This window comes from Anser anser, assembly GCF_964211835.1.
Source record: "Anser anser genome assembly, chromosome: 4".
NCBI classification, from domain to species: Eukaryota; Metazoa; Chordata; class Aves; order Anseriformes; family Anatidae; genus Anser; species Anser anser.
In genome coordinates, this window is record NC_139724.1 from 5,638,758 (window position 1) to 5,661,473 (window position 22,716).

Below are 22,716 nucleotides of genomic sequence, written 5' to 3' on the forward strand. Positions count from 1 at the left end.
TAAAATTCTGGTACTCGATTACTGCACCATGTCTATGTAGGATACTGAAATGCATGCATTTGTGATGCTGACCCCCTACACTGTGTTTTTGTGATCAACTTCAATGTGATGCTCAGGTCTCTTGTACCTCATTTGCAGCTGTTCTTGGTGTCTCAGTTACCTTGTATCTTGGCTGCAAGCTTCTCACATTTTTATTTTTTCTGAATTCTGGCTGCTTAAGATCTTTCCCACTAACAATTACTTTATTTTAGTGCAGAGGGTTTTATAAAAACTGTTTTCACATGTATTGTTAGCTCAAATACTGCTTCAGTTGTTTTTTATGCTCCAGATGATCTCACTCTGTTGCAAGCTCAGCAGGAGTACAGCACTTAATTTCCACAAAAAGTCTGCAACACCTGTGACAGAATGTATGTGGTTACCAGCTTTAACTGTTAAACCAACGATGTTCCAATATAAAAGTGCATTCTATGTATTTGAGTAGTTACACTGTCTCATAAAGTAGAGCAGGTAATATATTTCCCCTGTAATTCAGGATGATAGGATGTTTCAGATTTTTAGAAAATTGTGATATCGCCAACTGAAAATGTTCTGAAGTATTCCGGGGTAGGGGAAGGTTCTTTTTATGTTTTCTTTTGCTCTCAAACTTGTAAATTTTTAGCTTTCTGCAGCCAGGAGATACTAGAAATATTACTTGTTTTCATCTTAGGTTGGCTAGTACCCCTTGAAACAGAAAATGGGGTTTTCTAATAATACTGCTTGAGGTGAGAGGTTAAAAAATATTAGCTATCATAACAAATACGAGAGGTGGTTAAATAGGCAAGCTTGGCCTTTTTGACAGTGAAGAGTCCATGATGTGAAGGTTTCAGTGCATATAAATATGAAGGAGAAAACATCTTATGATCATTAAAGTAGCTTGCAGAATAGCAAATGAAACGTCTAACTTGAAGTCAAAAGACTGTCCATTTATAGTGGTTAGAATACCAATTAATCACTTTCAAATAATACCGTTTTTCTTACTAACACACTGATAACATTGATGGGAAAGTTTATCATTCTGATACTGACAGAATTCTTCACTTGTCAATCCGGACATAGTGATTTAATGTTGTTTTTCATGCAAATGTCAGTTTCTCTCCTCATGGAGAAATACCATAGCAGTCTAGGAAAATGACGCAAGGAAATTACATGTATGCATTCCCCACAGAAAACCCTCAGAAGAGTAGTGTGTAAATAATAGAAAAACATTCAAATGGAAGTCTTTTTTCTTTGTGAAATTAATTTATTTGTAAACCTTGGATAGCATTATAGAAGGCGATCCCTGAATTGTTTATTCCAAAGAAAGTGTAAGTGGTCCTTTGATTTCAGGAAGGATAAGGAAAGAGTTAAGTAAGCATTCCAGCTTTAATGTGTTACCACTTGTATGCCTCACAGTGTTTTCCATCTTTGTTATTGTAACAGTCTTGTAAGAATATTTTGGAATAGCTTAGTTTGATTTGGTTTTGAATCTGAACATTCAGTACTTGCTGTTGTGTGAGTATCAGAAGTAGCAAAGCAGCCTTGTTCTGTAGGAGTTCTCTCTCCCCCCTGCACACTGTCTTGCACTATCACCTTCCCTTTATAGTTACCATCTTCAGTGCAACAATCGTTTTGTGGCTCTCTCTTTATTCAGAGCCATACCTAGAACATGGGGGACTCGTGCAAATCCTCTGCGATTTTGGGGCAAAAAGTACTACAGTTAGTAATGTGTTAGCTGGTCAATCAGGACTGAAACTCCTTTGCTCACTCTAAATCCTTTTCCTCAATGTTGATGTTGCTTTGATTCTCTCTCTCTCGACTCAACCACAGATTTCTGTAAATTTGTGAATACTAGCCTTCTTTGAAACCTCTATTCTTGAGTCAAATTTGACTGTCATCAGCTGAGGGGCTCAGAATTTAGTAGGTTACTGGATGGATGGAATAGCAGTATTTTTGCTTAAGGAAACAAAAACAAGAAAGATCTGCTTCAGTCATGTAATCTACTCGATTTCATAAAAGAAACAGATCATGATATATATAAGTTGTACATAATTACTTGTATACAGTTTCCCATACAATGTATGTCAAAATACATTAACATCTGCCAAATAGGTACTGAGAAGTCTGAATTCCCATTGTCTCACTTGCATTCTAATCCTCATGTCCTTTTTTTTCAATTAGAGAGGCTGGTTGTGGCTGCTGAACACTGTGAAAGGAGTCTGGAAGATTTGCTACGAGAAAGAAAACCAGTCAGGTAAGGTGTCAAGTTAACCTCAAATCCACTTGACAAAGTTTCACATATCATCTGTGGCTAATTCCTAGCCTCTTTTTTTTTTTTTGTCTCTTTAAACTTTTATTGGTTTATATAAATTTTACTCTGTTAAAGCTGAACATAAAACATTGTTTATCAGACAAATATATGCCTGGAGTACTTACTTCTGTACAATTCAAGAAGCTGGAAAATATATGGGGAGCTTACAACTGAAATACTTTGTAGCTCATAAAATCCTGTCTTGTAATAGCAGTTTTGGGGTGTTTTTTTTTTTTTTTAATATTATCAAACCTGTTACAGAATCATTATCTTCCTTAGAATTAATTTGAAAATTTTATGTCTACCACATGATGAAATGCATCTTTCACTACAAGGGATGGGATTTGGTGCGTGCTTTTTATATGCAGAAATATATGAACTTCTTAACTAGAAAAGTGGACAGGATGTCAGATACATATGCCAGGCTGCTAATAAGTGGTTTGAATTTGGGTTAATACAGTCACTTCAGCAAGGCTTGGTCAAACCAAGTCCAAAGGCTAGATGCTAAGATTACTGGCTTTCATGCTAAGATGTATAGAATAGTTGAGCTATATCTTTAAAGAAGCAAACAAACATACATACTCCCCATCAGACTTGTTGATGTTAAATGTAATTTTAAATGAAAAGCAACTATCACTATTAGCTTTGGGGCAAAGTCCCTTCCCCTGAAGAATATATAACACAGGAAGCATACAGAGTTGAGAAAGAGAAAAAATATTTGTATTTGGGATAGCGGGGCATTGTAGACTGGTTATTTCTAGAACACAAAAATATACAAATTTGCAGCATGCTCGGAGAAATTCAGTCTCTTCATTCTAGTTTCTGGCATTACGTTATCTAAATTTATAACAAGCATTAGATCTCATACTGTTTTGACATTCATGGAAGTGTAGAAAACATGCTTACTCAGAAAAATGTTTGGCACGTTTTTGTGTCTTCCCAGTTAACCGCGGTTAATGTTAGGCATCTCAGGTGGGCTATGTTTGATAAAGTACTATCCGGGTAGAATTCCTGTTACTTATCCCAAATTTGACTTGTGTAGAGAAGTAATACTGGAACTGAAGCTTTTTGAGCCTTGCAGCCCTTAAATAGGATGCTAACAGTGTTATCAGGCAGAGAGAAATCTAAATGCAGAATGCCCTGTGCCTGTACGTTAGGTTTTTGTGGACTCCAGCTTATATGACGTTATATGTGTTGCAGAGGACAATGTCTTGAGGAATGTAAGGCAAATATGGCTTCCATTTTCTCTTCAGATAGAGAGGTACTTAAAGGGGATGTGTAAAGGGCTTTTCATGTGTGATATAAATTACAGCCCTTCACACAGTTTTGCATCAGGTTCCTATTGCGCCAAGTTCCAGAAATTGTGAAAGCATCAGAAGCTCTTTTCTTCCCTTTTTCATTCAGTTCTCACACTGGTTTTTGAACATGTGTGTCTTGGTGTCAGATGAGAAGCAGCCCAGACTGTCTACTGCCTCTTGACTGTTTTTGCAAAAGCATGCATGTAGCTATTTTAATTTGCTTTGAATTGCTTGATACGTTTCTTATGTGTATTCTGTTGCTATGAGAAAGAAGAAAATTGTATAAATGAAACTTTCTCAGATAACAGTTGTGGCCTGTATGCACATCCATCATGCCCCTCTATATCAGCATGGTTTTGTGGCATCAAGAAAGATTTTTTTTTTTTAGACATTTTTAGATGGTTTGCTAAGGTACACAGCTTTGGTTTGTTGACATGCTAAGAGAAGGTACTTCGCCAAGATAACTGTCTCAAACTATTTTGGCTGTTGGTCTATTGAGAGTAGATGCATAAAGCCAGGCTTTACTTTTTCCTCTGGGCTTGAGATAGTAGAATAACTTATTTCAGTAAAAACTGTCTGATCTTTGTTTTAATGAGCCAGTTGGGATTTTTTCAGGAAGTTGTAACACCTGAGGCATAGGCTAAAATGTAGCCTGTCAGTATGTTTCTAGCTTTGAGAGATGTTAGCGTACACATACTTACTGTAAATTACAGCTTTTGCAGTAGTGGCTAAGAGATGAATTATGTTCACTTCAAAGGAAGTGTCTTGCAAGACTGACTTTTTCCCTCTACTTTTTTCTTTTTTTGTTTTGTTTTAAAATTAAAACAGACGTTTTTGTTTCTTTTGTGAGACCCATAAATTTCCAGAAATAACTTGGATGAACCAATTCCCAGTTATTGGCTATCTGATCTGTCTATATTAATTACCTTTGGAAGAAAGTATTTGGCTTTTTCCATATATTTTGATTGCATGTGTCAGTGATAGTAAAACTGGTTACATATCTGGAGTTGATGTGTGTGCTATTGCAATTAATTTTATAAACTGTTTATGGAATGCAAAAAGCTGCTCTTCTGGTTTCTAGATTAATTCTCCTTATGCTTGCCAGTAACTTAAGTCCTTTGCACCTGTACCACAAGCTGACGTAAAATCAGCAGGAAATCTTCTATTATGCTAGTTCTGAAATTCAAGACGTAACATTATGAACTGTCTATCTTTCCATACATACTGGAAAACAGGCCATACAGCTGTCTGGTAGTTATTTGCAGTTAATCTTGTCTGAAGTCATGCGTCAAGAGTAGCATGCATTCCTTAATATATGAATTATTTAAAAAAAACAAATGCAGCTGAGTAATTAACCTCAGACTTTCATTGGCTTTTATAATTCTAATGAATCACTTATATATAGGGTCCAAATATTGGATATTAGTTCTGACCATTTACCTAACTCGCTCTGTCACAGCGCAGTAAGTCGTTTTAGTGAGCATATGACCAAACAATTTCTAGAACCTGGATCTGTGAATTCACCTGTTACTTACCAGAACTGTGACAGAGCTCTCCAGGAATTGCAGAGATGGTTTGCCATTTTTCTCAAAATTAACATGCTCAACTTCAATTTCAATGCAAGTCAGTGTTCAGTAACTTGTGGCCAGATTATTTTCTGAGTCATGCATGTTTGGGATCCTAGAAGGAGCATGTGCCATGGTTGGAACTCTATCAGGTAAAATTCAAGAACTCTCAAATGGATGAAATAGGTAGGCTTTTTGCAATTCTTATCATATGTAACCAGAAAAGGAATTTAATAGCTCTTCATTGTCTTCTGTGCTTTATTCGGGTGGTAGCCATGTGGACATTGTAACTACAATTAATGCTTCTAAAAGAGACATTAATTCAATTGTCTTTACTATACTTCCATGGAACATCACAATAAAAACAGGGGAGCTCTTTTGGAGTTGTGTGCCGCACGGAACTCAGGCTGTAACCATGGGTAACAGTTTTAGGATAGAATATGGTAAGTTTTAGGTAGTCATGCCCCATTATTTTCCAGAGCAGTCTCCACTGTCTTCAGTTTGAGAGTTTGTATTCTGGGTCATTACTTGGTTTTTGTTTATTCCTGATTTATTCTCCTGTTTGTTGTTATTCTGAGTCAGAGCAAGTATGCACTTAGCTTTAGCTAATAATTTTTGCTATTGCAAAATCAGCTCTCAGATATATGTTCAGGATTCAGTTATTTTCGTAAAGGGCTATGAATTTATGTGCACAGTGAAGCACAATAGTAAATACCCGATTTAAGCACGTAATAGTTTGAGACACATTTTCAAATCTCTAAACAGCATTAAAGTCTGGCTGACTTCCTCTGTGTCATCTTGTGCATGCAAGGATTTTGTGAATGAACAGAATGTAAGTCACAAAAATTACGAAGGATAAAACTATTGTACCTCAGAATTCTCACTAAGGGTAGTTTTCATGTTTGTGGCAGTCACAATTTTACAAGACTTGCAAAGTTACTAGTTCTTTTAGCACTGTTGATATCACAGACCGGAAAGTAGGATGTGAACTTATTTTTAAGGTTCTCCGTCTTTTAAACACATTTAGAGCCATTCCTTTGGGATACCTTTTCCAGACAGTGTTAAAGGAGTTATTTTCTCTGCTCCTGTGCTGTTATAAGAGGACTTGTGAGCTTTTCCTTTTCTGTCACGCTTGAAGTGTGTTCCTTCTTTCAAGAAGCAGGTCTGCACTTGTATTCATAATAATAAAAATGCCAGCAAATACTGACATTCAGCAGACTTTTGGCACCTACAGTAGAGTTTCTGGATTGGTCTTCAATTTGTGGCTTGGGCAGTCTAAGCCTATTCCTTTCTTCAATAAAATATAGTTGTCATATGTTTTGAAAGTTATGGTTTTGAAAAATTACTAGTGAACCATCAGAGATACAAGGTATGGTTTGTTATACATGGAACATTTGATAGGAAGCAGGCTGTGTCTGCAGCTGTTTACTAGTTTGGAGAAAACATGATCTGACGGATTCGGTTGAGTACATTTTATTTGGCTGTATTAAACAGTTGTCTGCGCATTGATTAGATTAGATTTCTTTATGCCATCTTTGCTGTTAATGTACTTTTGGCAAACCTGAAGTAAAGCTACATAATAGAAGGTATTATTGGATGTTGGGGGGGAAGCAATTTCTGGGTAGCCAGGGATTCTTCAGGAATATTGTAAGACAGGTGCAAGTCATCAAAAGGCTGAAGGTTTTACATGATTTGACTTGAAGAGCTGCATGTGAGCAGAACTTCAAGGGCAGTGTGTACTCTGCTTTGAATCAAGTCTGTGTTGGAATTTCACATGAGAAATCCATATGTCATAACGAGGTTCCATTTAGCAAGGATAAATGATGAAGTAGTAAAATGAAGTAGCGTTAATAAATAAACTTCTTAAAATTAGTTTTTTCCTAAGCATGTGTGAGAATCTGTACTTTGGCTGTTTAGTGGCTGTAGAGTTTTCCTTTAGTTTCTTGCCAACGGTTTGTTTCTGAAGCTATGATGAAAGACCAGCTATTAGTCGTGACTTGCTTATATGTTATCCAATGCTGCTTTTCTTAATATTAGGAGTATTTTGATTTCTGTAAGTTTTAGTCTCACTGCAAATCTTACTGTAGCATTCCTTTTAACACAGGGTATCTCATGTAATTCACAAGGGGAAAAAAGACTTTTTGGAATGTCGAAGGGGTATAGTTTTCATGAGGTAGTTGAGGAGAGCATTATTCCTCTTCATGTCAGAGTGAGCTTTTTAGGTATGGAACCAAATTCTATGCTTGTACAGTTGGCTGCAGTGTTGGCAGCACAAAGATATCTCAGGGCACATATGCCCACATCTCTGTTGCATGTGAAACATTACAGTGTACACACTTGTTTTCTTCTTCTCTTTCAGGAAAAAAAAAAGAAAACAGAAGAATCCCACTCTTTGAAATTAAGATATTTGCTATTAAAAACTAGTTCTAATGGCTGTATACAACATAAAGTCTGTACATGTGGAGAAAGTGCATAATTGTATTTCTACCCTTTGTCCTGCTGTGCTGCTCCTATAGCTGTTTGTATGTGCTTTGTACAAATTTCCATTCTTAAAGCAGTAGCAAAGATCTTGAGCTGAAGATGAGTTGTGCTGTGCTATCAAGAACAAAAGTAGTGGAGAGCTTTGAGCCTTCAGTGGAAGAGAATGCTGAGTTTCCCTCTAACAGATCAAGCCCCATCCTCGACAGGATCGTGGCTTTGTCCTGCAGGGGGATTTCTGTGCTAACTAACTAATGGCTGAGCAACCAAATGTCAAGTTTTTGTTGTGCAAATATTACTAGATTTAAACCACGTTACTAATTTTAATGTTGATTTATGATAGTTGTGTTTGTAATAAGCATTGTTCATATACTTGGAAGAATAAGATGTGGTTAATATATGGTTATTCTTACTTAAAGCAGTGTTTGACACTTCATCCTACTTATAGCGGGGGGGAAAGGAAGAACTAACACTCTTTAAACTTGTTATACAGTGCATACTTCTAGAAAGGGATTACATTTTTAAAATGTAAACTCATACATCTGGAACTACTGAGCAGTGTCTTGAGGGAAGCGTTTGTCACTAATTAGGGATCAGACAGCTGGTTTATTTAGATGCATTGATATGCTTGCAAACATCTCTAACGTCATTGTGGTTTGAGATCATTCCTTCCGTATGTATGGATGTTTTCTCCTTGACTTCAAACTCCTCTGTTTTACAGAGCAAAAGACCCAGACGTGGGCCTTCACTCCAGGCTAGCTGCTTTCCTGCTTCAAAGCTGCATTAGTCCCGTATTGCATACCTACATCAGTGCAGTGCCAGGCTCAAAGTGGTAGATTTACCGCATATGGTCTTAAAATCAGAGAAACATTACGATTGGAAGAGACCTTCAAGATCATTTGGTCCAACCATCGCTCTACTATGAATGTCACCCACTAAACCATGTCCCTAAGCACCACATCCAACCTTTCCTTGAACACCCTCAGGGACGGTGACCCCACCACTTCCCTGGGCAACCCGTCCCAATGCCTGACTGCTCTTTCTGAGAAGAAATGTCTCCTCATTTCCAACCTAAACCTCCCCTGGTGCAACTTGAGACCATTCCCTCTAGTCCTCTCACTAGTTATCTGCGAGAAGAGGCCAACCCCCAGCTCCCCACACCTTCCTTTCAGGTACAGCTCCTTTCTCCCTGCCCTGCAGTTCTGTGGGAACCACAGCATGAGCACAGCACTAAGTTAACATCATTGCTTGGCTGCTGTTCCAACGGGACTTTCCGATGGACAAATACTGGCATAGGCAGACAGCGCTTGGATTTCAGCTCAGCTTCTATGCGTGCATGTGTATATATGGCTAGGCAGATACCAGGGAATTAGAGATTGCCGTCATTTGACTGTTTAAAACTGGCCTGATCTGCCAGACTTCTAGGGTTTAAAGACATTAAGTATATTCCTATAGCACATATGTTGCAAAACATTAACTCGTTCATGTTATTAATCATCACCGTGTACACAAAACCATTAGTCTTTAACACATACCCTAAATTAACTGTGAGTATACAGCAACATGCAGCTGATGCTGCACAATTATCTGTGGTAGCTGTGGCCCTTGGTGGTTCTTGAAAATAAAGGTGATTAGGCTTGAGAGCTCTTTGAGAGAATTAAGAATCGAGGTGGACTCGTCTCTCGTCTACTCTTACCCTCACTGATGTCTGATATTGTCTGTCTCCACCCACAAGGAGTGGTCTCCTCTATTTCTGGTACTGTTTATTTTGTTTTATGTTTTGCCAGTCATCCTTTAATGGGTTTGGGACTGTCCTACACATTTACATGCATTCTTTTTTTTAGGCACAGTCAACTGTTCTTTTCTTGTTCTCCTGTCTGGCAACTTTTGTTACGTGGATCTCTTCTACATGCAACTACATCCATCTCTGTTTGTCCCTTTGATGATGATTCTCGTGTCAGTTTGAAAGCAATTTCTTATTAATTATATGCTGATTAGTACATTTCTTTCTAATTTTTATTCACAGGCATGTGCTTTGGCTACTTAAAAGTTTATTGTTACCTCTAGATAGGTGTTTCCTGCCTGTTGTGGTGACACATAGTGGAATATAGATCAAAGTGATGCCCTTATAATGCCTTTAGGAATATTAGTTGTGAGCTAAGAAATTCCTAGCAGCACCATTGCTTATTGGCCTAGTTGCAAAGTCCCTTTGATCACCTGCATTTGCAGACTGTTCTGTGCTTGGAGCTTTCCGTTCTGTTTCACTTTTTAGTAGCATCTGTACCATTGATATAAGGATCCAGATTTTTTTTGAGCTAACTACCAAACCGGATCTCAGCATGGTTTTTAACCTTTAGATACTTAGTTGGAAAAAAAAAAAAAACACAGTATGGCTAAACTGTTAAAAGGACACTGTTGTAAAGTCTCCTGATTCACAGGAAATACCTGGCTTTAAGGGGAGCTGTGTGCTGCTACAATTTTTGTTCATGGCTTTAAAAATTGTGTTGCACCTTGATAAAACATGTAGTTGTGTGTTTGTTTTTAATTAGGAATGTGACTTGTTACTAGTGCTTGATCCCGTCATGCAGAGATGGAAAAGTGCCATTTTTCTCTCAAAGGCCGAAAATTTTGTAAAGGGATAGCTTTAGTGCAGTTTTACAAAGTTCTGTGTGTTTTTCCTGCTATCCAGTAACTCTCACAAAAGAAAAAGTTGTCATTCTTGCTAATTGTGGTACTTAGTTAGTGGTTGTATGTGCTACTTTGATATTACCAGTGCTGCTTTTACTAGATTATGTGTGCAAGAGGACTGTTCTGCTCAGAGAAGCTAAATCCTTTAAGGGAACTCAGTCTTTCAGTGTTTAAGTTTTCAGAGAGGAGTGCTCTGTTTTTTCATGGCTTGAGTGTTTTCAGATTGTTCTCTTGGCTTTTTGTGCACGAAGCGGTGATTTTTGGACTCTTTTTATTTTTCAGTCCTGAAACAAATGGAAAGAGTCTTAGATTTGTCAGGAGCAGAAAGGAAGATACTAAGAATCCCACTGTTACTAACATTTTCTCTTCTTACTGTGTGATGTGGTCAAAGCCGCTTTAATTCATAATGTACAATCTCTGAATTCAGACAACATTGCAGCAGTTGGGAGCTCGCTGCTTGGAGTGCCTGAGAATGAAAGTTGGATTTCCAGGAGCTCGTCTGTTCTTCTCTCTTCCCATATAGTGAAGAACGGCACATCTGTCCAAGCTGGGAGAGGTTCAAAAATAAGGCAGACAGTATTGTGCACTACCTGCTTGCTCTGTCGTTAATTTATGTTTGGCTGCCAGACACAACTGAAATTTGTGCAAGTTTATGATGAAAATATAAAGGCAGATGTTAATTCTTTCCTGCCTGCTATCAGTAATATTTGGTAGTCTCCAAAAGAAGTCATTCAGTTTTAAAACTTGCTAAGGGAAGTTTAGGCTAAAGGAAATCTTCAGAGACCTGCAGATGTAACATGATGGCAATGAAAAATGAGACAAGGTTTGGAGTTTCTTTACTGTTTACAAGTTTCTTTATTTAAGCTATGGTTAGCCATTTGGAGCCTTTTGTGTAAAATTTCCCTCAAATCCCAAGCAAGCAACCTTATCTGTTTTTGTTTTTGTTTTGTTTTTTGAGACAACTCTATCCCACTATTTTCTGGTGAGATCTTCGATCTTCCGCCCTTAAAATTTGAGCAAACATGATAAACAATTTGTGTGAGTCAAGTAACCATTTTGTTAGTGGGATATTTAAAGTCATAAAATGTTGGTTTTACTTTTCTTCATGGGGGAAAAAAAATGTGCATCAGTCTTGTATAAAACACTATTAAAACACCAAAACTTCCTGATTTTTAGCTCTGAACTTCTACTATATTCCGTGTTTTTTTGTGACCTGGCAAAAGTTACCAGATTTTTCTTCAAGCATCTTAAAAACTTCCTTAAATATCACTGTTTAGTTTTTGATGTGTTACTGAAGCTGGAAAAAAAATGTTTAGCACTGTAAAACCAGTGTTACAGTCAAAGAATCACAGAATCATTAAGGATGGAAAAGGTCTCCAAGATCACCTGGTCCAACCATCCCACTACCACCAATGTCACCCACTAAACCATGTCCCTGAGCACCACGTCCAACCTTTCTTTGCACACCCCCAGGGACGGTGACCCCACCGCCTCCTTGGGCAACCCGTCCCAATGCCTGACTGCTCTTTCTGAGAAGAAATGGCTCCTCATTTCCAACCTAAACCTCCCCTGGTGCAACTTGAGACCATTCCCTCTAGTCCTCTCACTAGTTACCTGTGAGAAGAGGCCGACCCCCGGCTCCCCACACCTTCCTTTCAGGCAGTTGTAGAGAGCAGTAAGGTCTCCCCTGAGCCTCCTCTTCTCCACACTAAGCAACCCCAGCTTCCTCAGCCGCTCCTCACAGGACTTGTGTCCCAGGCCCTTCACCAGCTTCGTAGCCCTTCTCTGGACACGCTCCAGGGCCTCGAAGTCCTTCTTGTAGTGAGGGGCCCAAAGCTGAACACAGTACTTGAGGTGAGGCCTCACCAGAGCAGAGTACAGGGGGACGATCACCTCCCTGCTCCTGCTGGCTGCACTATTCCTGATACAAGCCAGGATGCCGTTGGCCTTCTCGGCCACCTGGGCACACAGCCGGCTCATGTTCAGGCATGATTTTGTAAGCAGAGAAGCTAATAAGCAAACAAATTAGCTTAATGGGATGATGTTTTTTCTTTAAATATGAAAGGCTTCAAGTAGACTTGGAATTGTGTTGCTATTCCCCAATTAACTTATTTCTATTCATACGTTTGCTGTAAACCAAGGGCTAACTAGTATAGGAATGAAAGCTCCTGTTGAAAGACTCAATCAAAAGCATTGTTTCCAAGTAAAATCTTTAAAACTTATTTTTTTTAAGAATGCCACTGTAAGCAACAGATTATTAGAAAGCACCCTCTTAGTTACTGTATCTCAAAACAATCCATCTGCTCAGTTGAGAGTCTGACAGGACCTATAGTCTCTTAAGAGCGTGGTTGCAGAGTTGCAGCAAATGTAGATTATGACCCAACTCCCTCCCAGAGCGAAAACTTATGCAGAAATCTTGCTGTGATACAGATCTTTGTGGAAGAGAGTCCTCAGCCCTAGTAAAACCACAGTAAGGTGGCTATAGGGTGGATATAGGTTTACACGTTCTGGTTATGGGGCTCGGGTTCTGTCTGCATTGAGCTAGGCCTGAAAGGTGGCGTGGGTCAGAGTGAAAAGAGGCTTAGGATCTGAAAGTAACTTGGCTTAAGCATATGAACTTCTGTTTTATTAACACAGCGTTTCAAAGGAACCGTCTAAAGTGACTTGCTGATACTGTTCTTTCACATATACCTGCCTGTGCCTTTTGATTAAGAAAGTGTTTCCTCTCTGGCCTTGATCTATGGAAGGAAGCTGCACTAAGTTAACTGTAGCACAGTATGACAGCTCTGGTTACATCCTCCCATCTACCCTGCTTCCCTTTCTTCCTGGCAAAGATGATACTCGCTAACTCTGCGCAATACTATCTGTTCTGTTAATTGGAGGAGAGAGAGAAACGGTGATTAATTTCATCAGACGTATCCTGTCAGCAAACCTTTGGAAAGCAGTCATTTTGAGTGACCAATGCAAACAGTACTGAGACTTGCTGATTTTTACAGAATTGCCACTGAACAAGCAACGTGGTAGTGTCTATTGTAAGTGTAACACTGGAATCTCTGAGAACCTTTTGGATATTCGTAGAGTGGACTAACAGCACAGGACGGGAAGTTCTTGTTAATTACTATCATTTCCAATAGCTCTGTTGATTCAATTAGAAACTAATGCCTGGAAATTGAACAGTCTTTATTTTGGTTTCTTGGTGCCGATTCAGCAACCATTAAGAATATCATTTCACTGGAGACAGGGAGAGTGGAAATAATATATATTTTTTTTTAAGTGCGTGATTGTAGTGACTATAAGAATAATTTTACTATATTCTTCCCTTTGAAAGAACACTTTAAACATACAACATATTGTTGCCATAATTGTCATTATGTAATTACATACATGACACAGTGTGAGCAATTTTTTAGGTATATTTTTTTCTTAAATCATGCATATATTTTGGGGGAAAAAGTGTGGAAGAATGTTGCTCCATAAATTTCACCTAATTGAATGCATGATTTTCTGTTAATAAGTCTTGAAACTTCTGTAGCAATAGGAAAGAAGACGAGGCCAAATTATGCTCTTGTAGGTGAATACACCGCTAACATGAGTAGAGATCAGCAGCTCAAAATAGGATTTTTGCCCAGAGAGTGCATTGACTGATGCCTGTATTTGATATGCTAACAAGCTAGTTTCAGCCATCGAAAACAATGTATTTACAGACATAGGAGAACTTCACCTTTCATTGATTTGAAAAGGGGCTGCAAGGATTTGACCCTCAAAATGACTGTGCTCTCAGGTATGAAGGATTCAAGATCCCTGCAGCCTTCCAGCTATGTGGAAGTTGCTAAAGTGATGCTAAAAGAAGAATACTTCATGGTTGTTATCTTTGCTTTTCACATTCCTATGTTCCTCAAACTTTTTCTCATAGTAAAGTTTCCTTGACTTTTTTAGTGTTTTTAACATTACAAAAATCCTCAAGCTGTCAAGCTGTGGATCAGCAAAATTTCTCATCAGCACAGTGCTGCAGTGACCTACGTGAACAGTAGGTGGCTGAGGGGTAACGAAAATGTTTTGTGGTGCTTGATGCCCACTTTCCCAAGCCCATAACCACCTTGTAGGCTGACATTTATGCTGAAACGATGTGTTATCACTAGTGACAGTTCATATGCACATTGAAATGTATAGTGTTCCTTTTCTGTTAGTTTTAACTACAAAGTCAGTATTGCCAGTTCTCGCCACTGTATTGCAACATTTTGTGTTGTTTTTTAAAGGCTAAGTTAATACAGTATGGTCACTTAAGTGTGATTGCTTGAGAGTATTTTCTATATCTTTGACAGAAAAATCTAACCTATGTAGCTGTAACCTGAATTTTTGTAACCCTTTCTAGCTCACCCCTTGTAAATTGAAGAACTGTTCTTTTTTTGAAGTCAGTCTTGTGAGTGTGTGGACCTGGTGCATTTGTTTGTTAGTCATTCTGAATCCGACACTTAACTTTTCTAATAGTTCCCATGGTATGACTTTTGGGGGAGGTGATAGTGTGTTTGTATGCGTGTTTGTGTGTGTCTTGAATAAAAGCTGTGGTGAAAAATCCCAAACCATGATTTCGTTTCACACTCAACTCTCCAAACTGAGATAATTTGTGTATGATCTTTGCTAGATCTTTTACTCTTTGTCATCTATTTTCTATTTAAGCATGTAATATTAGGTGTTTAAATCTAAAAGATTGTCAGGTAATGTAACAGGGTGATTGTGACAGATTCATGAAGCAGGTGGTTTAATCTACAGCTGTTGCTTTCAGACTTCTGAACCAAGCTGGATCCAGAAGCATGGGGTCTGAGCCAGATACTGACATTTGGCATTTCAGGATGCACTTAGCAATTGTTTTTCAGCTATGTTTTTTTATTTTAGCATAGAGAAAGGTAAGGAAATAGGAGGTGCCTGCTGTGCAACCATTTATCCTGCATCTTTGGAAGTCACTTTTTCTTCAGCAATTGTGTGGTTTAAGGCTCTGGTGTTACTGCTGGTTTTACCTTCTACTGCATAGTAGATGTTTAACAGAGAAATATCAAGATCTCTATACTTTGGAGAGCTGAAATTTAATATATCCTATGCCTTAAAGTTTAGATGCTGGTGCTTTCAGATGCAAAAAGACAGTACTCCTTGCCTAGAGCATGGGGTTTAATGTCAGGTTTGAAACAGGCTTGACAAGACGTTTCTGAACAGCCGAAGATCTGATTAGTGCCTTTTATGTTATTAAAGGAAGAGTACCTGACCACAGTTAATTCCTTTATTTCCTTTTTCTATGTCGTCCATTTGGTTTCCTGTGTCTTTTGAATTGTGATAGGTCTTGCCGGGACTGTTGATCACAAAATGTGATCAACAACTTTCAGAAGTACTTGTATTTGTTCAGAGGAAGTCCAAAAGAAAACAAAGATTTTGTGTGATCCGTGCCAGTTACTGTTGGCTGCACATCTTGTTCTGTTGTGTTATTTATCTGAGAATGTGTAGGCTGTGATCAGGTTCTAAATGAGGGACTGCTCTACCAAATCTTACCATGTGGTGGGTGAAACTTTTTCTCTGTACTGTTTTGTCCAATTGAAAGCATCATTATTATATTTTTTACATCTGAGGCAAAGATGAAAAAAAATTACTTCTCACATGTTAGTTAATTAGTGGCAAGATCAAAATCTGGGTATTTGTGTGTCTTTCCCCTTCTGAGCATTAAAGCAGAAGGCGCTACAGGTTTCATTAAGGTTGTGCTTTATAAGATGTGCTTATTGTTTTCTAAAGGACTTTGTTCATTTACTCCCCCCACTTATAGGATGAGTGCTGGATATCGTAAAGGAATTCAAGGTGCTATGTTTTAAAATTTTTGCTTTCTGAGGAGGAGATGCATTTAAAACATTCAAAGTGAAAATGATCTGAAAAATCACAGCCATTAAAATTTTTTGTGTGCAATATGTTGTATATATGAGGTTGTTCTTTTTTATCTATGCCTTCATCCACTGTTTTATGAATTTTTTTTATCAGACATTACGAGTTGAGACCTTCATAAAAATGTAACATCATTTGTGTTGCTTTTAAAGTCATGCTTCCAGCTTAAAACTTTGAAAGTGGAATGGAAGGACTTACTGAGTTTCCTCAGACGAGCAATACAAACTTGTTGAAGATATCCTGTGTGAAATACCTCTGTGCATGAGTTAGAGACTTCCAGAGAACTTTGTCCATAAAATCCATGCTTTTCTGACTTGTACTCTCTGCTTGTTGCATTCCCTTTCCAGTTCATTTCATTCTGATAATATGAGTGCATTTCCAAGTAAATTGGCAGTATTTACAGTCTCAGTCCCTAGTGCCATTTTTTAATCAAACACGTAATAAAGTGCTAAATAAACCATTCCCACCTGCATCAAACTCTTTACGGCCTGTATAGGGTATTTTGTAATTTATTTACCCAGGAAGACCCAGTTCATCTGCACATCTGGTTTTCAACCCAGTCCTGCTTTTTATCCAGTTTTCCAGCTGGTTGATTGAGGCATAAGGAGGTCAGATGGCTTTCTTGAGGTCAGTGTAGTGGTTGTCTCAGCTGGGATTATACCCAAACTTTATCCCTTGCTGTAACCACTTGGCCATACCACTCCTAACCAGTCTATCTGCATTGTTGGCTGTAATAGAGCTAACTGCAAATGTCATTTTCTTTGGTTTATAGTTTTGCTTGTATTAAAATACTGTCACTTTTATGAGTTTGGAAATATTACATCTGTTCACAACCTGTTCCATTCTACTTTGAATAGACGCAGTTTGTTGTGATGAATCTTCTTCCTGAATTCCCAGTGCTTGTTTGTCTCGCTAGGTCTGGAGTAGTGATTGATGACTTTGCTGGTTTGTGTCACTCTGGTGTGCTTCCTCAGGGCTGACCCTGGCTGACACTCCTCTGTGGAAGAGGAACCCGTGTTTTTGCTCCTGTGTACCACTGCCATAAGCTTCCTAAGATTCCTGGTTGCTGAGATGTTCTTCCTCCAGTTTTTACTTCTTTTCATCAATAATATGAGGTTAAAACAAGATACACAGATTGGATGAAGGACTTCTTAAGCATGCATTGCTATGTATGTGCCCATGAGTTTCAAGTCTAAGGAGAGAGAAACTCCGTAGTATGGTATTATGAGCATAACCGTATTCTACTTGGTCTTCTTGTGCCTTCCTGAGGGAAGTCAAAATGGTTCTAGTTCCAGGTTTTGCTATAAGCTTCCTCGTGTTTTGAGTTACCGCTGCATTGAAGAAGCATTGCTTCTAACACACATTAATGTGTATGTCTCAGGTAGGTACAAAAACTACAGGGCTCTCTACAGTTAAGTAGATGATGAGGAGGGATCTCACCAAAAGGGAGATCCCTTTGTTCAGGAGAAAGTAGAACTGGGAACAGTAAGCAGACAGGAAGGTCTCTTGTGATACTTGATTGCTCTTCCATGTTAAACTATTTTCTTGCAGCACCAAAAAAGTGTGGAGAAGACATCCTAACGGGTAATACCATGAATGCGTGTCTGTTACAGATGATGAATACAGTGAATTCATGTGTAGATTGGCATTAATTTTCCATTCAACTGGTGGAAAGGAAACCTGTGTGAATCTGACTTCTGTGATACTGTCATGAATGCTGACCTCTACCTCTTTTCATTATTCCCTTCCTCTTTTTGGAACGCTTTTATTCCAACAGTTTAATAGGTCACGTCTCCTGTGTCCACCCACCTCTGATTTCCAACTGTGTGATCTACAGTCCTCTTGTTCCTAAGTATTCAAGATGTCATTCATAAAGTAATTTTTATTTTCCCCTCAGTAATCTGTGGTATGCACAGGGACTACTGCTGCTGGCTGTCAGATGCATTTTTCCAAAACCTCCTTTCCTACTCTGGAGTTTGGCAGTCATTTTCTTTGCTTTGAGCTGAAATTTAAAATTAGTCTTCTGGAAGTTAGAGCAACAGAGCAACATGAAGAGAACCCCGTGATAAAATAGACAGCAAGGAATTCTTACCAGCAGAATACTTGGTGGCTGTGAATTTCCACAGTAACTGACAGGTCATTTGCTCTGAACATGGATGAGAGACTTGGAATAATGGGTATCCTGGTAAGGGAGCTGCTGAGGCTTGCAGGGGTTACCTTATGTTCAGACATTATCAGATGTGATTCTCAGGAGGCAAACTGTGTGTGTGTATACGCCTGTGTGTGTGTTTTGTTGGTGGTGCTTTTGTTGTTTTGTGTGGGTTTTTTTTGTGTCTCTGTGTGTTCAGTTTGGAAGCCAGGCAAGTACCAGGGTCCATGCATTTCACATATGCTTGTCCTGTGTTCCCCCCTCTCCTAGGCATCTGCCTATCATCTTTTTAGGAAACAGGATATTGGTCTCAACTTTAGTTTAGGGTCTGCCCTAGTAAGCCAATTTTTAAGGTTTGGAAGGCCATTCATTTTACCTAAAATGGAGATAATCAATTGCAGAAAGTTGTTTGTTACCACAGCATCATATCTTGGAGTTTCTGATCCAGCTTCTTACTTTCACAAGCAGTTTCATTATCACTCCCATTAATAATCAGAAATAAATTAATAACTGTTCAAGCTGAATCGTGTGTAGTTAAGATTTTTGTTTTGTTTTGTTTTTTTGTTTTTTGGCAAGAATTCATAATCCTGCCTTTAAGTCATAAAGTTTCTAATTTCTGATCTAAATGTTTGCAAGCCTTTTTGTTTGCTCTCGTGCTTATGCTGACTTACAGCTTGGGCAATTCTTCATGTATGTTTGTTCCCAGGCACTGCTCTGTCATTACTGGCTGGTTACAGTCACTCAGCTCTTCATTCCACTAATTATTTTAGGGTTTATTGTCTTTAATTAGTTCCTGATAATCTCTCTTCTCTTCTCTCTCTGTTTCTTAATAAACGATCCTCTGAAGAAGGCAAGGATCTCAGTATGCTACTTTCTATTAGTACAAATTTTCCCTTTCATCTTGGCCCAGATGCCATTTTCAGTCATACGGAAGATTGCAGTGGGCGCACAAAGAGTAACATTTCTTTTTCTTCTCTGTCTGAGTCCAAAAAGTGACAAGTGACAAGAAATCAGATCATCTTGTCAGTGACTTTGCAGCACGATAAGAGATCGAAACTTTGCTGGCACATCTGTTTCCTGTTACAGATTGGGTTGGTTGCTCCTGAAGCAAACTTCCAGAAAGCAGCTACACGTCCTTAGCAGTAAGAATTCAGCAGGCTGGAGATCAGGCTGACTGCTAAATGGAAAAGTTAATTATTTTTTTTGGTGAGGGCTCAGTGCAGCCACCTGTGTACTATTAGCGTGTGGAAATTAGTCATTTGTCTGGTATAGCTTTTGGTCTGACAAATTCTGGAGGTAATAAAACAATCCTCATTTTTGTGGGTTTTTAAGTCTTCCCTTCTCTCTTCCCCCACAAATGCCATGCACATGCCTCTTTAACCATGCTGGCTTTCTACTGATGACTGAACTTGTTCGTATCAGCTTGTAGAGATATTTTTTTTTTCTCTGTCTACAAAATTAATTTCTGAGGGAGCAATTCAGTTACTCCTTGTACTTCCTTTACTACAGTTTTATACATTCAAGTTTCAAATGTAAACCCACTATTGGATTAATCCATATATTATTTTAATTCTTTGTTTCTAAAGTGAAGGAATATCAGAATAAATACCTCCTTTCACAGCTACTTTTCTTCTCAAAACCAAGGAATTAACAGAGAATGATTAAATCAAGCAGTTTGATTTTATAACAGTGTTCAGTCCTCTCACTCAAAGATAATCCTTTCTTAAAAGTCTATTTGAGTAGATTATAACTGAGTAGATTTTTTGGTATCCAGACTGAGGATAAAGGAACTGGAAAAAGTGCTGGTAGTTGTAGAGAGATGGTATCTTTTTTTTTTTTCTTTTTCCTGTCTGCAGAGCGTTTCTTTTGCAGATAAATTCCTGCATCTTTACAGTTGCTCCTGTTGATAAAGAGAAGAGCCTTAAAACGTTTGCTTTTAGGAAAAGTAGGAACCTGAAGATGATTGGTGCCCCTTCAGATCTTCAGGTCACTTCTTGAAGTGGATCTCAGATTTTATGCTTAATGCCTCCACCATATCTGCTTCGAGCAGTGGAATAATTTCCTTCACAACAGTTTAAAGGCATAATCATGACCACAGTTGATGAGATGCACGGAGTATTTCGCATCACACAACTGGTTTTGCAGCCCTTACTAGGTCAGTGGTATAGCAGTGGTTGGCGTCAAACCTGCTATGCCTCTGTTTTGTCACCTTTTTCTCCGGGTGTAGATTACAGTGCTTTTGCTTTTTTTTTTTTCCCTTTCGTTTCCTTTTTCTTTTCTTTTATTTTTTTTTCTCTTTCTACCTCCTATTAAAGGAGGATGCTGAAGCTCCTCCAGTTTAAGAGCTCCAGTGGCTAAACATTCCTCTAGATCTCTCATAGTTATGATGCGAGGTAGCCAGTTGAAAAACAGGCTTCGATATTCAGGAAAAAGTTTCTGAATCAGCTCAGACCTTGTCCCTGACATTTGGTGCCCTAAATGTCCTCCTTGGATTTTGTGGTTTTATTTTTAATTATGATTGTGGTTTTATTTTTAATTATGATTTATTTATTCTTTAAAGGTCACCATGCCTGAAGCCTGGAGGCAGCTTCAAGAGTGCACCCTCTGCACTTCCCGAAGCCTGTTTCAATGCTTGCAGTGTTGACAGGGGCCATAGAAACTGAGAGAGATGGGCCACCTGAAGCTAGGTGATAACTTGGTAGCGATCTCCAGTGAGGCAAGTGACTGCTGTTGAACTTGCAGTTAAATGCAAAGCTCATTAGTAATAGCCACAAACCATGTGTTGTACATGATAAATGAAATAAGGACTAGTTAATGGGCAACAATGCTATGGAGAGCTTGTTACACAGAATTCCTTTTCGGCTGGGGAAGCGTGCTTGTTTTCCTTGGAGAGTGAGATATTTGGCTGAACACTTCTGCCTATTAGGATGGCACTGAGAGCTTGAGAAATATGCGTAATTTAAAAATACTTTATTCATGTGTTTCTGGTCATTGCAGTGCCAGAGAGGATTTATCTTAAGTGGCAAAGAATCCAAAACCAGTATTCTCGTGCATTTGCCTGATTTTTTTTTTAAGGATTGTTAGGGAACGTGGAAAATAACTGGGTAGCTGAGGCCCCCTTGTGTCTTCAGATGATACTGCACATCAGGCACAACGGCGTCAAGTGCACTTTATTCACGTTTTAAAAATATATACAAAGAAACACTTTTTAGGCCAGAATAAGGTGCTGACTTTTCACATGCGATGGTTCCTTACTGCAAACTTGAATTCTCCATCAGTTACTTTTTGCACTAACAGGTTTTACAAAGCTGTGCAAAAATAAGAGGGTATTTCGTTTGCAACAGTTATCAGGAATATATGCGATGCAAACAAAAACTGCAGAAAATCTGAAGGCCTGCAACATTAATTTTTACCGTGTTTGCATCTCTGCTTAAGAACGACTGTGGAAAAACTACATAGCCAACAGCTTTTAGTGCTGGGATGTATCATGTAACTTGAGGATAGGAGGGATGGGGAAGGGAAAAAGTGCCAGCAAGGGAGGTGTGAGGTGGTTGTGGGGGGTTGTTTTGTTTTTGTGGTCATTAGCCATGTGGTTTTGGTTCAATTGCTAAGACCTCGAGAATCACTTCCAAATGCTGTGATCCAAGTTACAGCAATGTGGACATATGTTAGAGTAGATTTCCTTTGTGCTTAGCATTTAACTTAGAAGTGTATGTTCACAACTAGTGCGAAGTAGTGCAGAGGCTTTCTTCAAGGAAAAGGTTAAAGACCGGAGAATAACCCCATGTAAAATAATTTAATGATCTTAATAGACTACTATTAATAGAACTCTTTTCAGTATTTCCGTGTTGCACTACTCCATGAGCATTTGTTGGACTTGTGGATTTTGTCAAAATGTAGCTATTTGCTCTCATGACAAAGTTTTGGCTTTCGAACAGTAGTGAATAGTAGTTAATAAAACCTTAATGAAGAAATTCATTTGGGTCTTAGGTCAGCTAACTTGGCTTGTCACTCATGCCAGTCTGTAATGCAACCCTTCATTCTGCTGTTGCACAGATTTTTAAAAAGCAAGAGAAGGAGGTGATTAAAAAAAATAAAATAGGATAAAAAGGATTTTTAAAAAAATTAAAGGAGTCTCTCTGGGTGACATTGCATCTGTGGTTTATTTTCTTCTTTTGGGTGCACATTGGAAGCCTAAGACTGATGGTCTCTGCACAAATTCCTGTTCACTTCTTGAGCTTTGTCATGGTTATGTCAAAATGGGTTGGATGGTAAATATTTCTTTCCAAAGAA

At 38.5% G+C, this 22,716-nt stretch overlaps 1 protein-coding gene across 15 annotated transcripts in view; it reads left to right on the top strand.

Annotated features, from left to right (window-relative positions):
- The window catches only part of TBCK (TBC1 domain containing kinase), a 148,061-nt gene that overhangs the window by 6,663 nt on the left and 118,682 nt on the right, over positions 1-22,716 (top strand). For all 15 annotated transcript variants that reach the window (XR_014584151.1, XR_014584152.1, XR_014584153.1 and 12 more), the window contains exon 4: positions 2,197-2,269. Coding sequence is in view for 9 of the 15 variants with exons in the window: in XM_083835508.1 (XP_083691634.1) it covers positions 2,197-2,269 (73 nt within the window). In the remaining 6 variants the exon portion in view is untranslated. The remainder of the gene's footprint in view (positions 1-2,196; positions 2,270-22,716) is intronic.